The sequence below is a fragment of the Vanessa cardui genome, chromosome 27 (genome assembly GCF_905220365.1).
Source record: "Vanessa cardui chromosome 27, ilVanCard2.1, whole genome shotgun sequence".
NCBI classification, from domain to species: Eukaryota; Metazoa; Arthropoda; class Insecta; order Lepidoptera; family Nymphalidae; genus Vanessa; species Vanessa cardui.
Window position 1 is genome coordinate 1360395 of NC_061149.1, and position 13948 is coordinate 1374342.

A 13948-nucleotide genomic window follows, 5' to 3' on the forward strand; every position below is an offset into this window, starting at 1 on the left:
TTTATTAGAATATCATTGTAGAACACCTTTAAAAAAGTAGGCAATTACCCATTTACTTATTATGACTTTTGATTTACTGTGTATTTTTGTTGTACTACGTGTTGGTGTTGTCAAATAAATAAATAATATGCTGTTTATATATGTAATAGTAACTATGTATAAAGCAAAAGTATATAGTCATCTCAGTATTATTATTAAAAAAAAACAATTCCGATGCAGACCAAGGTTTTTGTAAAGTAGAATGAGGACTTCTGTACAGAGTGATTACTGAGTTTCTCGCCGGTTTTTCTCGATAGAATCCACATTCCGGACCAGTAGTATTTTCACTTTATATGGTTGTTAAAAAAGCCTCTTTATATATTTTGATTTGATTGATTTAGACAATTTAAAAACAAAAATCATTATCTCAGAACAGACCCAGAGATCCAGAATGAGCTTACAAGTTACTTACTAACATATTTATCATAAAACATCATCCCAAACCAAACGAATACGTGAATACTAGCAATTCCTGAGCTGAATCCATACAAAAACACGTGCATGCGTTACAAAACAAGTGCACGCTATATACGACAAACATTATATATATATTCGTTTAACTATAACTATGTATATGTCACCGTGAGATAACAAACATCGTTAGATGACAATCTATCTCGTGAGATTGTAAACTGTCGAAATATTGTGAACGTTTATAAAAGTAAAAATAAAACACATACAATTTCGATACGTTTTTTTTAATGGAACAGTTTTGGCCACCTGATGGTAAGTGGTCACCATCACCCATAGACAATGACGCTGTGAGAAATATTAACTATTCCTTACATCGTCAATGCGCCACCAACCTTGGGAACTAAGATGTCATGTCCCTTGTGCCTGTAGTTACACTGGCTCACTCACCCTTCAAACTGGAACACGACAATACTGCGTACTGCTGTTTAGAGGTAGAATATCTGTTGAGTGGGTGGTACCTACCCAGGCGGGCTTGCACATAGCCCTACCACCATTTTTTTATAATTTATCTGAAATTTACTTCGATAGATTGTAACAAACCGAAAAGTAATGCGTTAAATTGTCATATAATTAAATTATAGCAGTTTCACTTGCATTTTGTGCTTTCTGTTTTTGTTTTTATTTTCAATATAATATGTCATTTGCTTGTATTAATTTTAAGTGGAAACTTGATTGATTTATGTTTTTCTTATATTTGTTTTTTTTACTATTAAGTGTAATTATAATTGTTTGTTTCCCAAATAAATAAATAAACAGTATTACGGTTCACAATCTCGAGAGATAGATTATAATCTAACAGTATTTACTATATTACGGTGACGTATACAAGAAAGTAATCTTAATTAAATAAAAATTAAATTAAAAATAACATTGCCAGTTACAAAATATCACAAATACAACTATATATAAAGCACAGCTAGTGTGCTTTGGAATTCGTTTATTTTACAATTTTTTAGTCTATTTTAGTTTCGAGAACATTTAATTACTGTTTTTCAACTAAACACTAAACATTTCACATAACTGAAATAAAATATTAATATTATAATAAATAATTACTTAAGTTAAATTTTAAATTAACTAAAATAATACATAAATAAATTATTTAACAATTTATATTTATTTAAGAAAAACAAAAAACATTTACCTAAACAAAATATTTAAAAAAAATAACTCTGATATTTATGTAAAAAAAAACAAAATGGCGGAATGAACGAATCGTACACAGGTTTATTCTTAAATGTGCAGCCAGACATAAAATCAATGAATATTCAAAACAGTTGAAAGATATTTTTACAACTTAACCCATACTTATATACTTTTAGTACGACACAACTACAAACGATGTAGCATCGATTCAATAAATCCGATTACTGGCGATTTACACAACCAATAGAAATAGCTCCCTATCGCGCGATTCGACGCTATTCGTCGCTATTGATTCACGCGTACAGAGAAAGCAAGTGCATGTAAATCCACCCGTCAAATTGACGAATATATTACGTCATATGATATTACAAGATATTACGTTTGTGCAAAGATTATATTCGCATGACGAATAAATATTTATAATTTAGGATGGCGTACTTAATTCGGATGTGATCAGTTTTACAAATTTCGCCGTTGCTACATCTAAGTTGTGTCGTACTATACTTATTTACGGATATAAATCGTACATAAACTTTACTATGTGGTAGGGCTTTGTGTAAGTCATATCGGTACCACCCACTCATCAGATATTCTACCACCAAAAAACAGTACTCAGTATTGTTGTGTTCCGGTTTGAAGGGTGAGTCAGTATAACTACAGGCACAGACGCAACATCTTAGTTCCCAAGGTTGGTGGCGTATTGGCGATGTAAAGAATGGTTAATATTTCTTACAGCACTGGTTTTTATGGACGGTGGTCACCACTTACCATCAGGTGTCCCATAAGCTGGTTCTCCAACCTATATCATAAATAAAATGAAACGGCTATACCGATATCCGTTTCCAATGGTCACTAGCATTGACATTGGCCATTCCTTACATTGCCAATGCACCAACAACTTTAGCAGATTCAAAGCTGTCATGTCCCCTGTGCTGTTTACACACACTGTTTACTTGTTTCACATTATTTAAAAAAAAATAAAGATGTTCACATTTGTACATATTTTTCATTTATATAATTTTCTGTATACTCTGTTGGTACATAAATAAATAAATGATGTCGATCTGATCTATGTTTGACGTCAAGGTAGGATATATGACATACATATATAATTGTATTTAACTAACATGACTTTGTTTTTTTAAATGTTGAAAAGAGTTTTTACTAAAACTACAGAGTTTTTTACTGGCCAATCATCGTCTTATATCCAAAGTATAATAGTGTTGTATTATATATACATATATATAAGTTAAGATCTGTTTGTTGTGCACAATATAGATGAGTTATTAGCATGTACCATACCACAAAGAATTTTTACATATATAGTATATAATATATGTGTTTTTGACATCTCTAATTTACAATACTGGCTACACATTTGACAATAACCTTGTATATAACAAAAGTATATGAACAATATATTATAACAAAAAAATATTCTAAACGCTTTAAAAATATCAAATCTTTGTCTGTCATATAGAAATGCAAAATAAATATATTATATTTACAAATTAAAATAAAACTAGTTATAACGGATTTGAATCGCGTATATTTTTAACATCCCGACGTTTCGAGCACTTTACAGCGTTCGTGGTCACGGGTAGACTCACACTACTACACTCAGTCACGCTACACTTACACACACACACACAGTCAAAAATAATTAATATACGCGATTCAAATCCGTTGTAACTATAGTCTGTTCGCGTTAAGAATGCAGTGAGTTGTCATTGTTTACCACCCACTTTGACCAATCAAATATTTTTAACAGAAGGGTAAAGGTTTATGTATATTTGTGTTAAAATTCCAACAAATTATATTTGTTTTAAAGGCTAAGTGTAATGAATTTAAAAAATACACATTAACGTAAAAAATCGAAATTAAATGATTAATATTTTAATCACTATTACTAGTGTCGTCGTTAGTGTTTATAATAAAATAATTTTCTGCAGCGATTTCCATAACATCATCTAAATCCCACATGGCAATTCTTGTAAGACGTGGTCGTAGCATTTCTCGCACTTTAATTTTTACAAATTGGCGTGGTATTCATTTTTTTTAAATATCGGTTAATAATAATAAAAATTTAATTTAAATTATAAAAATATCAGTTAAAAAATAATTAAATCCACAACCGTCACGTTCGAACTTATGTCTTTACTTGTTCAATGTGATTACAACAACAGCAGGCTGTAAATTCCCACTGCTGGGCTAAAGGCCTCCTCTCCCTTTGAGGAGAAGGTTTGGAACATATTCCACCACGCTGTTCCAATGCGGGTTGGTGTGATTATTTGTGATTATGTCTTTGTAATTTGAAAAGATTTGATTGGTTAGTGGCCGGTAAACAATGACAACTCACTGCATTTTTAACGCGAACAGACTATAGTTACAACGGATTTGAATCGCGTATATCAATTATTTTTGGCTGTGTGTGTGTGTGTAAGTGTAGTGTGACTGAGTGTAGTTTTTTTTTATGGTATAGGTTGGCGGACGAGCATATGGGCCACCTGATGGTAAGTGGTCACCATCGCCCATAGACATTAACGCTGTAAGAATTATTAACTATTCCTTACACCGTCAATGTGCCACCAACCTTGGGAACTAAGATGTTATGTCCCTTGTGCCTGTAGTTACACTGGCTCACTCACCCTTCAGACCGGAACACAACAATACTGAGTACTGTTGTTTGGCGGTAGAATAACTGATGAGTGGGTGGTACCTACCCAGACGGGCTTGCACAAAGCCCGTGACCACGAACGCTGTAGAGTGCTCGAAACGACTATAGTTTTATTTCAATGTGTAAATTTAAGACAACATTATCTTTACTTTCGACACTTAATTTGTACCCTAGAAGCTGAAGCGATCCAGGCAGTCTGTCTGCCCTAATACCTGTAGTAGTTGGGCTTGAAGGGCCCCACCTTGTTGAGGCCGAGGTATTTGGCCTGCTCGTCGGTCAGTTCGGTGAGGTGCGCGTCGAATGTCGGTAAGTGCAAGCTCGCTACGTACTCGTCCATTTTCTTCGGTAAGAGGTATACGTCCGCCTGGAATAATTCCAGTAATTATATAGTAAGCGTCAAAAAGATTGATTAGGTTTTTTTTATCTTATACACGGACGTCAGTTTGGCGTAGGCGTCAAAAAGATTGATTAGGTTATTTTATCGTACATGGTGACGTCAGTATGACGTAGAAAACATGGCTGAAAAAAAATATATATACAGGGTTATTGGTAGCTCGACGTATATCCGTTAGGTGATAGGGGTGACTATTTGCAATAATTTTAACCCCCATATGCATAATCCAAAAGTGAACCATTTTTGAGTTATCACGTTTCTTAGCTTTTTTCAAAAATTGTCAAAAATGCAACTTCAAAAATTTATTTAAAAAAAAGTGTCAATTAAATTTTAATTCTATATTTTTTTTGTTTTATAAAAACGATTAAACACTGGATATTTGTCGATATTTGAGTAATAATTATCGGCCCAAATTTAAAAATGCGATACGGAAAACGAATTTATATCAATCAAAAAATTTTATTTCATTTTCCTCAAAAATGTCTCAAAAGCTAAAAAAAATCTTTATCAAACTTGGCCTGCAGATTATTTTAGTTAAAAAAAAAGGAAATTATTTAAAAATCAATCGAAATAAAATCACCAGAAAGGACACTGGCGGGACATTCGTATTCGAACATGAACGAATTAAAATGTCCTTAAAAACACGCTCAATGAAAATGTTAATGTCGTTTTATTTAAATGTATACGTAAAATGTACTTACTACTTTTTTTTTAAAATGTATTTTTTTTTTATGGTATAGGTTGGCGGACGAGCATATGGGCCACCTGACGGTAAGTGGTCACCATCGCCCATAGACAATGACGCTGGAAGAAATATTAACTATTCCTTACACCGTCAATGTGCCACCAACCTTGGGAACTAAGATGTTATGTCCCTTGTGGCTGTAGTTACACTGGCTCACTCACCCTTCAAACCGGAACACAACAATACTGAGTACTGTTATTTGGCGGTAGAATAACTGATGAGTGGGTGGTACCTACCCAGGCGGGCTTGCACAAAGCCCTACCACCAATGTTTAGCAAATAATTAGCAAAATTTGTGTGTAAAAATAAGTAAAATTATGTACTTCCATTTATTTTTTCAGTCCTATGCCCAAAGGTTGTCTGGAAGAAATTGCTACCGTAGCGATAAGACCGCCTTTGTACATCTACTCAACATGTTACCCATTTGCCTTGTTTTTATTATTGGTGTACAATAAAAAGTATTTATTATTATTATTACTTAAAAACGCTCACTGAAAATTGTCATGTTCTTTTTTTTTAAATATACGTGGTGGTACCTTGTAGCGGTGGGGCGGCGCGTTGTAGAGCTCGATGAGCGCCAGCGCCTGCGTGGCGGCCGTCACCGACACCACGAACGACGGCAGCGACGAGCAGCACAGGTTGGCCAGCCGCCCCTCCGCCAGCAGGACGATGCGCTTGCCGTTGGCCCAGATTATGTGGTCCACCTGCCACCGCCCGCCACACACCAACACATTAGCCAGGGGAGGGCAACCGGGGCAGCTGCCCTGGGGCCTCCACATGAGAGGGGGCCTCCACATGAGAGGGGGGCCTCCACATGAGAGGGGGGCCTCCACATGAGAGGGGGGCCTCCACATGAGAGGGGGCCTCCACATGAGAGGGGGCCTCCACATGAGAGGGGGCCACAGTTTTCAGCAAGTTAACAAATACTGAGATATAGTCAAATTATAATAATGTTACTATTTAATATTTTAAAAGTTACCGATACAAATACGAAACAATTGATAGCTTACTGAATGAACATAAAAAAAAAGAATTAATTCATAATAATATAATTATTAGGGTGTTCACGCTTCTGTTTGTCTAGGGCCCTCACTGCTTTGTGGCCCCGGGGCCTCCACACCTTTAAATTCGACTCTGACATTAGCGGCCTGCCACAAGGCTTGGAGCATGTTCCACCAATGAACCCGCATTAGAGGATATAGGTTTAGCACAATTTCGTTGAAATTTAACACAAGCAGGTTTTCTCATGATCGTCAGGGTGATGCGTAAGCGATCCCGTGGCGCCCGCAGAAAGACGGAGAGGGTACTGGTTTTTTAGTGGGTAAGCCCAGCGTACTAAGGTGCACTCACCATCCAGGGCTGTAACCCCCCACTTTCCATCACGTGGGGGAAGCGCGTAAAGCGTTTTTCCATCAAGAAAAAAAAGTTTTCTCACGATGTTATCCTTCACCACTGGAGGAAACCTGCATGTGTTTAATTTCATCAGTATTCCACCGACGCGTGGTGTAAAGTCCCAAACGTTCTCCGCAGAGGGCGAGACAGAGTGGGAATGTTTAGCCCAGCAGTGGGCAGTGCGCACCTGGCTGCGCACGCGCTCCCACAGCAGGTCGGGCGTGCGCAGCGCGTGCACGTCGACCTCGGTGTTGCTGTGGCCCATGTTGCACACCACGCAGCCGTTCTTCATGCGCTCCATGTGCTCGCGCGTCACCACGCCCTTGTTGCCCGTCGCCGTTATTACTATGTCCACTTGCCTTATTACCTGAAACGTAACATTTCATATATATATATATATATATATATATATACATATATATATATATATCGGCGGCAGCGATGGCTCAAAATCAAAATCAAAATAAACTTTATTCAAGTAGGCTTTTGTAAGCACTTTTGAATCGCCATTTTACAATCGACGACGAGCTCCGTGCTCGAGTGGTGTGTACACCGGTTTTCATGGGTACGTCACTCTGAGGTCCCGGGTTCGATTCCCGGCCGAGTCGTCAGTCGATGTAGATTACCATTAGTTTTCTATGTTGTCTTGGGTCTGGGTGTTTGTGGTACCGTCGTTACTTCTGATTTCCATAACACAAGTGCTTTAGCTACGAGTAATGTATGTGATGTTATTCCATATTTATTATTATTATATGTCGGAGAATCGAGTCCGACAGAAGGCGGGTAGGACAATGCCGCCAATCGAACGCAAGGGTGACGTCACACCGAGTCACGCTTGGATGCGGCCGTCGGGAGGGAGCTCACTCTGATTGGGAAACTGACCCCGAACGGACGTATTTATTCGAGAAGCGCTATCTATACCTGATCCAATTGTGGTATTCAAAATAAACTTAATTTGGATCCAAGTGCTTCGAGATATTTTATTTTGCTTGAGGTACTATATCATGTCAAAATCGAAGGAAGATACGTGCCCACTAATGCAGGATTACTATATGCTATATATGGTGCTCCGATATACATAAATATATAGTAAAGAAAAGTAAAGTAACAGCCTGTAAATTTCCCACTGCTGAGATAAGGCCTCCTCTTCCATTAAGGAGAGGGCTCGGAACATATTACACCACGCTGTTCCAATGCGGGTTGGTGGAATGCACATGTGGCAGAATTTCTATAAAATTAGACAACTGCAGGTTTCCTCACGATGTTTTCCTTCACCGCCGAACTCGAGATGAATTATAACACAAAATAAGCACATATATAAATTGGTGCTTGCCTGGGTTTGAACCCGCAATCATCGGTTAAGATGCACGCGTTCTAACCACTGGGCCATCTTAGCTCTTAATATATATATATATATATATATATATATATATATATAGTTGGAATAAAAAAGCAACATCAGCGTCAAGTCACACAACTTCCCTTTAAAAAAAAAAAGGCGGGAGATTCGTAGTTGACACATTGAGAATTGGCAATTATAATTATTACGGTGTAATGTGATTATTGATGGTTATTTGTGCTGTAGACTAAATGTTTTTCTTTTGTGGTAGATTGATTGTTATTTTAAATTAAAGATAATTGTTTTAGAGGTTAACCTACTTCCTACTTCTGGTTCTAAAAATATAATATGCACTAGAAGTAAGGATAAGCTTATAACGCTAAGTTTCCGACTCCGCAAAGTCAATAAATCCTTCTTGGGGCAAGGTATCCGTTTCTATAATAAAATTCCGCAGACATTTTTAACTTTGCCGTTTAGTAAATTCAAATCGTTTGTAAAAAATACATTGATAGAATAAGCATATTATTCGATACAAGATTTTGTAGATGATAAAAAATCGTGGAGTTAATACCTGTTGACTTACAAGCAGGATATATTAATTGAAATAATTTTATTTAATTAACATGACGTTGTATTTTTTAAATGTTAAAAAGAGTAACTACTGAGTTTCTTGCCGGTTCTTCTCGGTAGAATCTACTTTCCGAACCGGTGGTAGCTTCACTTAATTGTTAAATGACGATTCAAAAGTGCTTGTAAAAGCCTACTAGAATAAAATTTATTTTGATTTGATTTGAATCTTCGCGTTTGGACTCCACTCCCACTTACCATCAGGTGGAGTGGAGTCATATGCCATCCCGGAACGGATAAAACATGATAATTACCTCATTCAACTTGACAACTCTGAATCCATCCATGGCCGCCTGCAGCGCGCATATCGGGTCTATTTCTGTGACATACACCTGGAAACGAAAAAAAACATTGAAATCATTGACACGGACAGACAAACAAATTGACCACTGATGGTGAGTGGACAAAACTGACCACAAACTTAACATTATAAGGAATACACCTTACTTGGTGGTAGGGCTTTGTGCAAGCCCGTCTGGGTAGGTACCCACCCACTCATCAGGTATTCTACTGCCAAGCAACAGTACTCAGTATTGTTGTGTTCCGGTCTGAAGGGTGAGTGAGCCACATACAGTGTAACTACAGGCACAACGTACATAACATCTTAGTTCCCAAGGATGGTGGCGCATTGACGATGTAAGGAATCGTTAATATTTCTTACAGCGTCATTGTCTATGGGTGATGGTGACCATCAGGTGGCCCATCTGCTCGTCCACCAACCTATACCATAAAAAAAACACCAAACCTTTTAAGGTACCATTTCCAAAGTAGGTGTTAATTTTTGGCTTTTTAATAATGGTCATGATCTAAGGGTATCTGTATTCAAACGATATCCTATTTAACAGTAACCTTTGACCTTGTATCCTTATGTGTATCCTATACTTAATCTTCAATATAGTAGAGTTACCGTTGATATCCCATATAAAAGCCTACTTGAATAAAATATGTTTTGTTTTTTATTTCGATTGAGTACTCACAACGCGATCCGACATTGCCTAGTGGTTAGAACACGTGCATCTTAATTGATGATTTCGAGTTTAAACCCAGGCAAGCACCACTATATATATGTGCTTAATTTTTGTTTATAATTCATCTCGTGCTCGGCGGTGAAGGAAAACATCGTGAGGAAACCTGCATGTGTATAATTTCATCGAAATTCTGCCACATGTGCATTCCACCAACCCGCACTGGAACAGCGTGGTAGAATATGTTCCAAACCCTCTCCTTAATGGGAGAAGCCTTTAGCCCAGCAGTGGGTAATTTACAGGCCGTTACTTTACTTTACTTTGCTTTACTTTTACTCACAACGCATCCCAAAGCCTTGAGCGCCTGACAGCATCCCTTCCCGACCTCCCCGTATCCGCACACGACCGCCTGCTTCCCGCCGAACATGAGGTCCGTACTGCGTTTCAAAGCGTCTATAATGCTCTCCCTGTAACATACAAAAAAATGCTATTTATTATAAACTATCAAGAAAATAAAAATCGTTTGTATGGGGTAATATGTAGGGGGTAATCTCCGGTACTAATGATATTTTAGCAAGCTACATTATGGAGTGATATGAAGTATATATAGACCACAGTGGCGTGCATTTGGAGAGGTCTAAGTCCAGCAGTGGACAAATATGGCCTACTGATGTATGAAGTATATCATTTATATATAAATTTCTTCCAGTACCTCATAACCCCCCCCCCCCCCCCCCAATCGTGAAACAAATTATTCGTTACTAAATAATACTAATGGAGGCAACGTCTATGGACGATGGCTTACCATCAGGAGGCCCATAGTGTTGTCTTAAATTTTCGCGATTATTACACATTTAAATAAAACTAGTTATAACGGATTTGAATCGCGTATATTAATTATTTTTAACATCCCGACGTTTCGAGCACTTTACAGCGTTCCTGGTCACGTGTAGACTAAGGTGGCATTTGTCTATTTGAGGAACAAAGAAATATTATTTACAACTACCGCCAACGATTTCTCAATTGGTATCTTGAGTAACGTTCCGGTTGCACGCAGAAGGCACTGACTGTATCTTTACTCAAGATACCAATTGAGAAATCGTTGGCGGTAGTTGTAAATAATATTTCTTTGTTCCTCAAATAGACAAATGCCACCTTAGTCTACCCGTGACCACGAACGCTGTAAAGTGCTCGAAACGTCGGGATGTCCAAAATAATTAATATACGCGATTCAAATCCGTTATAACTAGTTTTATTTAAATCAGGAGGCCCACTTGCCTGTTCACCTATTCAGGTGACAGTTTGTGTCATGGCCACCTTCGACCCAGGGTCCCCATATCCACTCACCGACACGAGTAGAGGTTGTCGAACTTGGTCTTGGTAACTGAATCGTTGACGTTCATCGCGGGCACGCAGAGCTTGCCAGCCTTGCTGAGCTGGTACAGCCTGTGGACACCCGTCACGCTCTCCTCAACGATACCTGGAAATATCGATAGGCTATTTGACAATGCGAAAAATATAGTGTCAATTATTGTAATCACTAAATATTGAGTTTAAAAATGGTTATTTATTAACGACAGTTGAAAATAAGACATAATTAATTCAAAAATGCATTTTTTGAAACGTTTGTCACGTGACACAAGACGCTTCTGATTGGCCGGGCGTATGATGAAGTCGTTTGCTTGTTAACCTTGCTTGCCTGTATGTACCACAGATTAAAATACAGGCAAGTGACGTCACCGACCCCATTGCAGCGCCATATTGTCCAAGTAGCGTTTTCGCGTGCTATTTAAATAGGGAATTTTTAATTTGATATTTTTCGAAAAATACATATTTCTAGTACATACTAGAAATAAAAAAATAGCTTTTACTGGGTTCCTTAATATAAATAAATATTAACCTCTACCCAACCTCTACCTTTTATATTAATAAAATGTCCAGTAAAATAGCCTGTTATGGGTTTATTTGGAACTGAGTTTCAGGCGATATTATTTTAGTTCGTCACCTTAAGATCTATTTTCGCGTGCCCAGTATGAGCGATATTCTGCTTTACCGATCGAGAGTGACATATTGCGTCGCAGTGATTTGACGTTTAGATTCAAAAGGCACTAAGAGTATAAGACTTGATAAAGGAATGAATTTGAAAATTGACGAAGGGTTTTTTACTCTGACTGTACACCCCACTCGTTCTATATCTGTTTAAGGTTAACCTTTAAGGTTGTTTTAAAGAGATCGCTGTTTTAGCGATAAGGCTTTTTGTGCATCTCCCTAAGATGGACAAATTTTTGGCTTAAAAGTTATTAAATAGTTTAAAATTAAACCTGGGTTTCGGGTATCCAGAGATGGAGATGTTTTTTGTAAACTTAACTTGGTATATCCGATGATATCACAATGAACTAATGCATGAAATCAAAACATTATTCAAGTACTCATTTGCAAGAACTTTTAAATCGTCGTTTTACTAACTATATTAAGTTGAGCTACGACGAGTTCGGAATTTAGATTCTACTAAGAAGAACCAAGAAACTCAGTACTTATTCTTTTTTCAAATACAAAGAATAATATAATATAATAATCAGATATTTTTAAATTTGACAATTAATACTTTATAAATAGGTTTCTTTTTCAGTGTCACCTTTAATTTGCTTGAAGGCTGTGGCGTGTTTCTTGAGCATCAGATGCGTGGCGTCTCCGCCGTCGTCGAGGATCATGTTCGGCTGCCAGGCGGCCGTGGGCGTGCTGCACTGGTCGATGCACCACCAGAACGCCTCCTCGCTCTCACCGCGCCACGCGAATATTGCAAAGCCTGTAAAACGATAATAAATCAAATCAAATCAAATCAATTTTATTCAAGTAAACTTCACAATGAAGCGTTTTTGAATCGTCAATAATCAAATACTACCCCAATATTATTTTGGCCATCCCGAACTACTGAAATTACACTAAAGACACACCTAGCACATGTCGGACTGCTTAGTGAGAGGTGATACTGTGAACGGATTATACTTTGACGACCTCTGTGGTCGAGTGGTGTGTACACCGGTTTTCATGGGTACACCACGCTGAAGTCCCGGGTTTGATTCCCGGCCGAGTCGATGTAGATTACCATTAGTTTTCTATGTTATCTTGGGTCTGGGTGTTTGTACCGTCGTTACTTCTGATTTGCATAACACAAGTGCTTCAGCTACCTACATTGGGATCAGAGTAATGTATGTGATGTTGTCTAATATTTATATAATATTTATATTTACTATGGAAGTAAGTAAGTATCCCACTATTGAAACTGGTTTAATTCTTATTCCAACACGCTGCCTCAATGCGGTTGAGAAATAAACATAAATATGAATATACATGGTGAATCTATTCTAACGATATAAATGTAAAAATAACTCTGTCTGTATGTCACTATTTCTCTACCAAACCGCTGAACCGAATTTGATGAAATATGGTATGAAAGCAAGGCTACTTTTTTGCCTAACACATGACGACCAAACCCATAAAACGCGAACGAAGCGGCAGGCGACAAACAGTACCAAATACATACATACATACATGGAGAACATAATATAATAAAATAAGCAGATTTTCTTCAGTTTTTCTTCAAGCTCAAGCACGAGCTGGACTAAAATCAACAACAAAACATTGTACACATTTATTCTCAATACCCGAATTAAACAAGCAGCATCAATCAAGAATCACGTACTCTAGACACTGCCCTTTCAGGTCCTGAGCTTTACGGCGTAGTAGTTTTCGCCAGAGGCAAAATTCCGAATGTAAGAATGTCCTTTCTTGAGGCTCCATCTTGCTTCGCACACAATTTCATCATTATCAAAATCGGTTCAATGATTTAGGCGTGTGAGCGTAACAGACAGAGTTACTTTTTTTATAAAATAATAAATAACAATGCCCCAATTTAATTGAGAAATTACAAATATCTCCCCTCCTTATAAGCTTATCTCTTGTGTTAGGAGTGGATACGACAAGAGCCCAAGAGGTCAGGATCGAATCTGCGACTTTTACATATCTAGGCGGCCCGTAAACCATTGCGCTATTGACGCTTTATTAACATCAGTATAGATATAGATAATAGTAGTAAATGATACAAAAACATTTCTATGACATATACAAACCCGCTTCTTAACCAGCGCTAT

The 13948-nt window shown here is 37.5% G+C and overlaps 1 protein-coding gene across 2 annotated transcripts in view; it reads right to left on the reverse strand.

The window, feature by feature from the left end:
* Nucleotides 1-4408: 4408 nt before the first annotated feature.
* Nucleotides 4409-13948, reverse strand: part of LOC124541057 (adenosylhomocysteinase-like 1) — a 76624-nt gene continuing 67084 nt past the window's right edge. For both annotated transcript variants that reach the window (XM_047118864.1, XM_047118865.1), the window contains exons 4-10: nucleotides 12433-12603; nucleotides 11145-11277; nucleotides 10138-10264; nucleotides 9087-9164; nucleotides 7054-7233; nucleotides 6011-6178; nucleotides 4409-4700 (exon numbers count right to left, since the gene is read on the reverse strand). In XM_047118864.1, the coding sequence (XP_046974820.1) occupies nucleotides 4542-4700; nucleotides 6011-6178; nucleotides 7054-7233; nucleotides 9087-9164; nucleotides 10138-10264; nucleotides 11145-11277; nucleotides 12433-12603 (1016 nt within the window). In that variant the 3' untranslated portion in view covers nucleotides 4409-4541. The remainder of the gene's footprint in view (nucleotides 4701-6010; nucleotides 6179-7053; nucleotides 7234-9086; nucleotides 9165-10137; nucleotides 10265-11144; nucleotides 11278-12432; nucleotides 12604-13948) is intronic.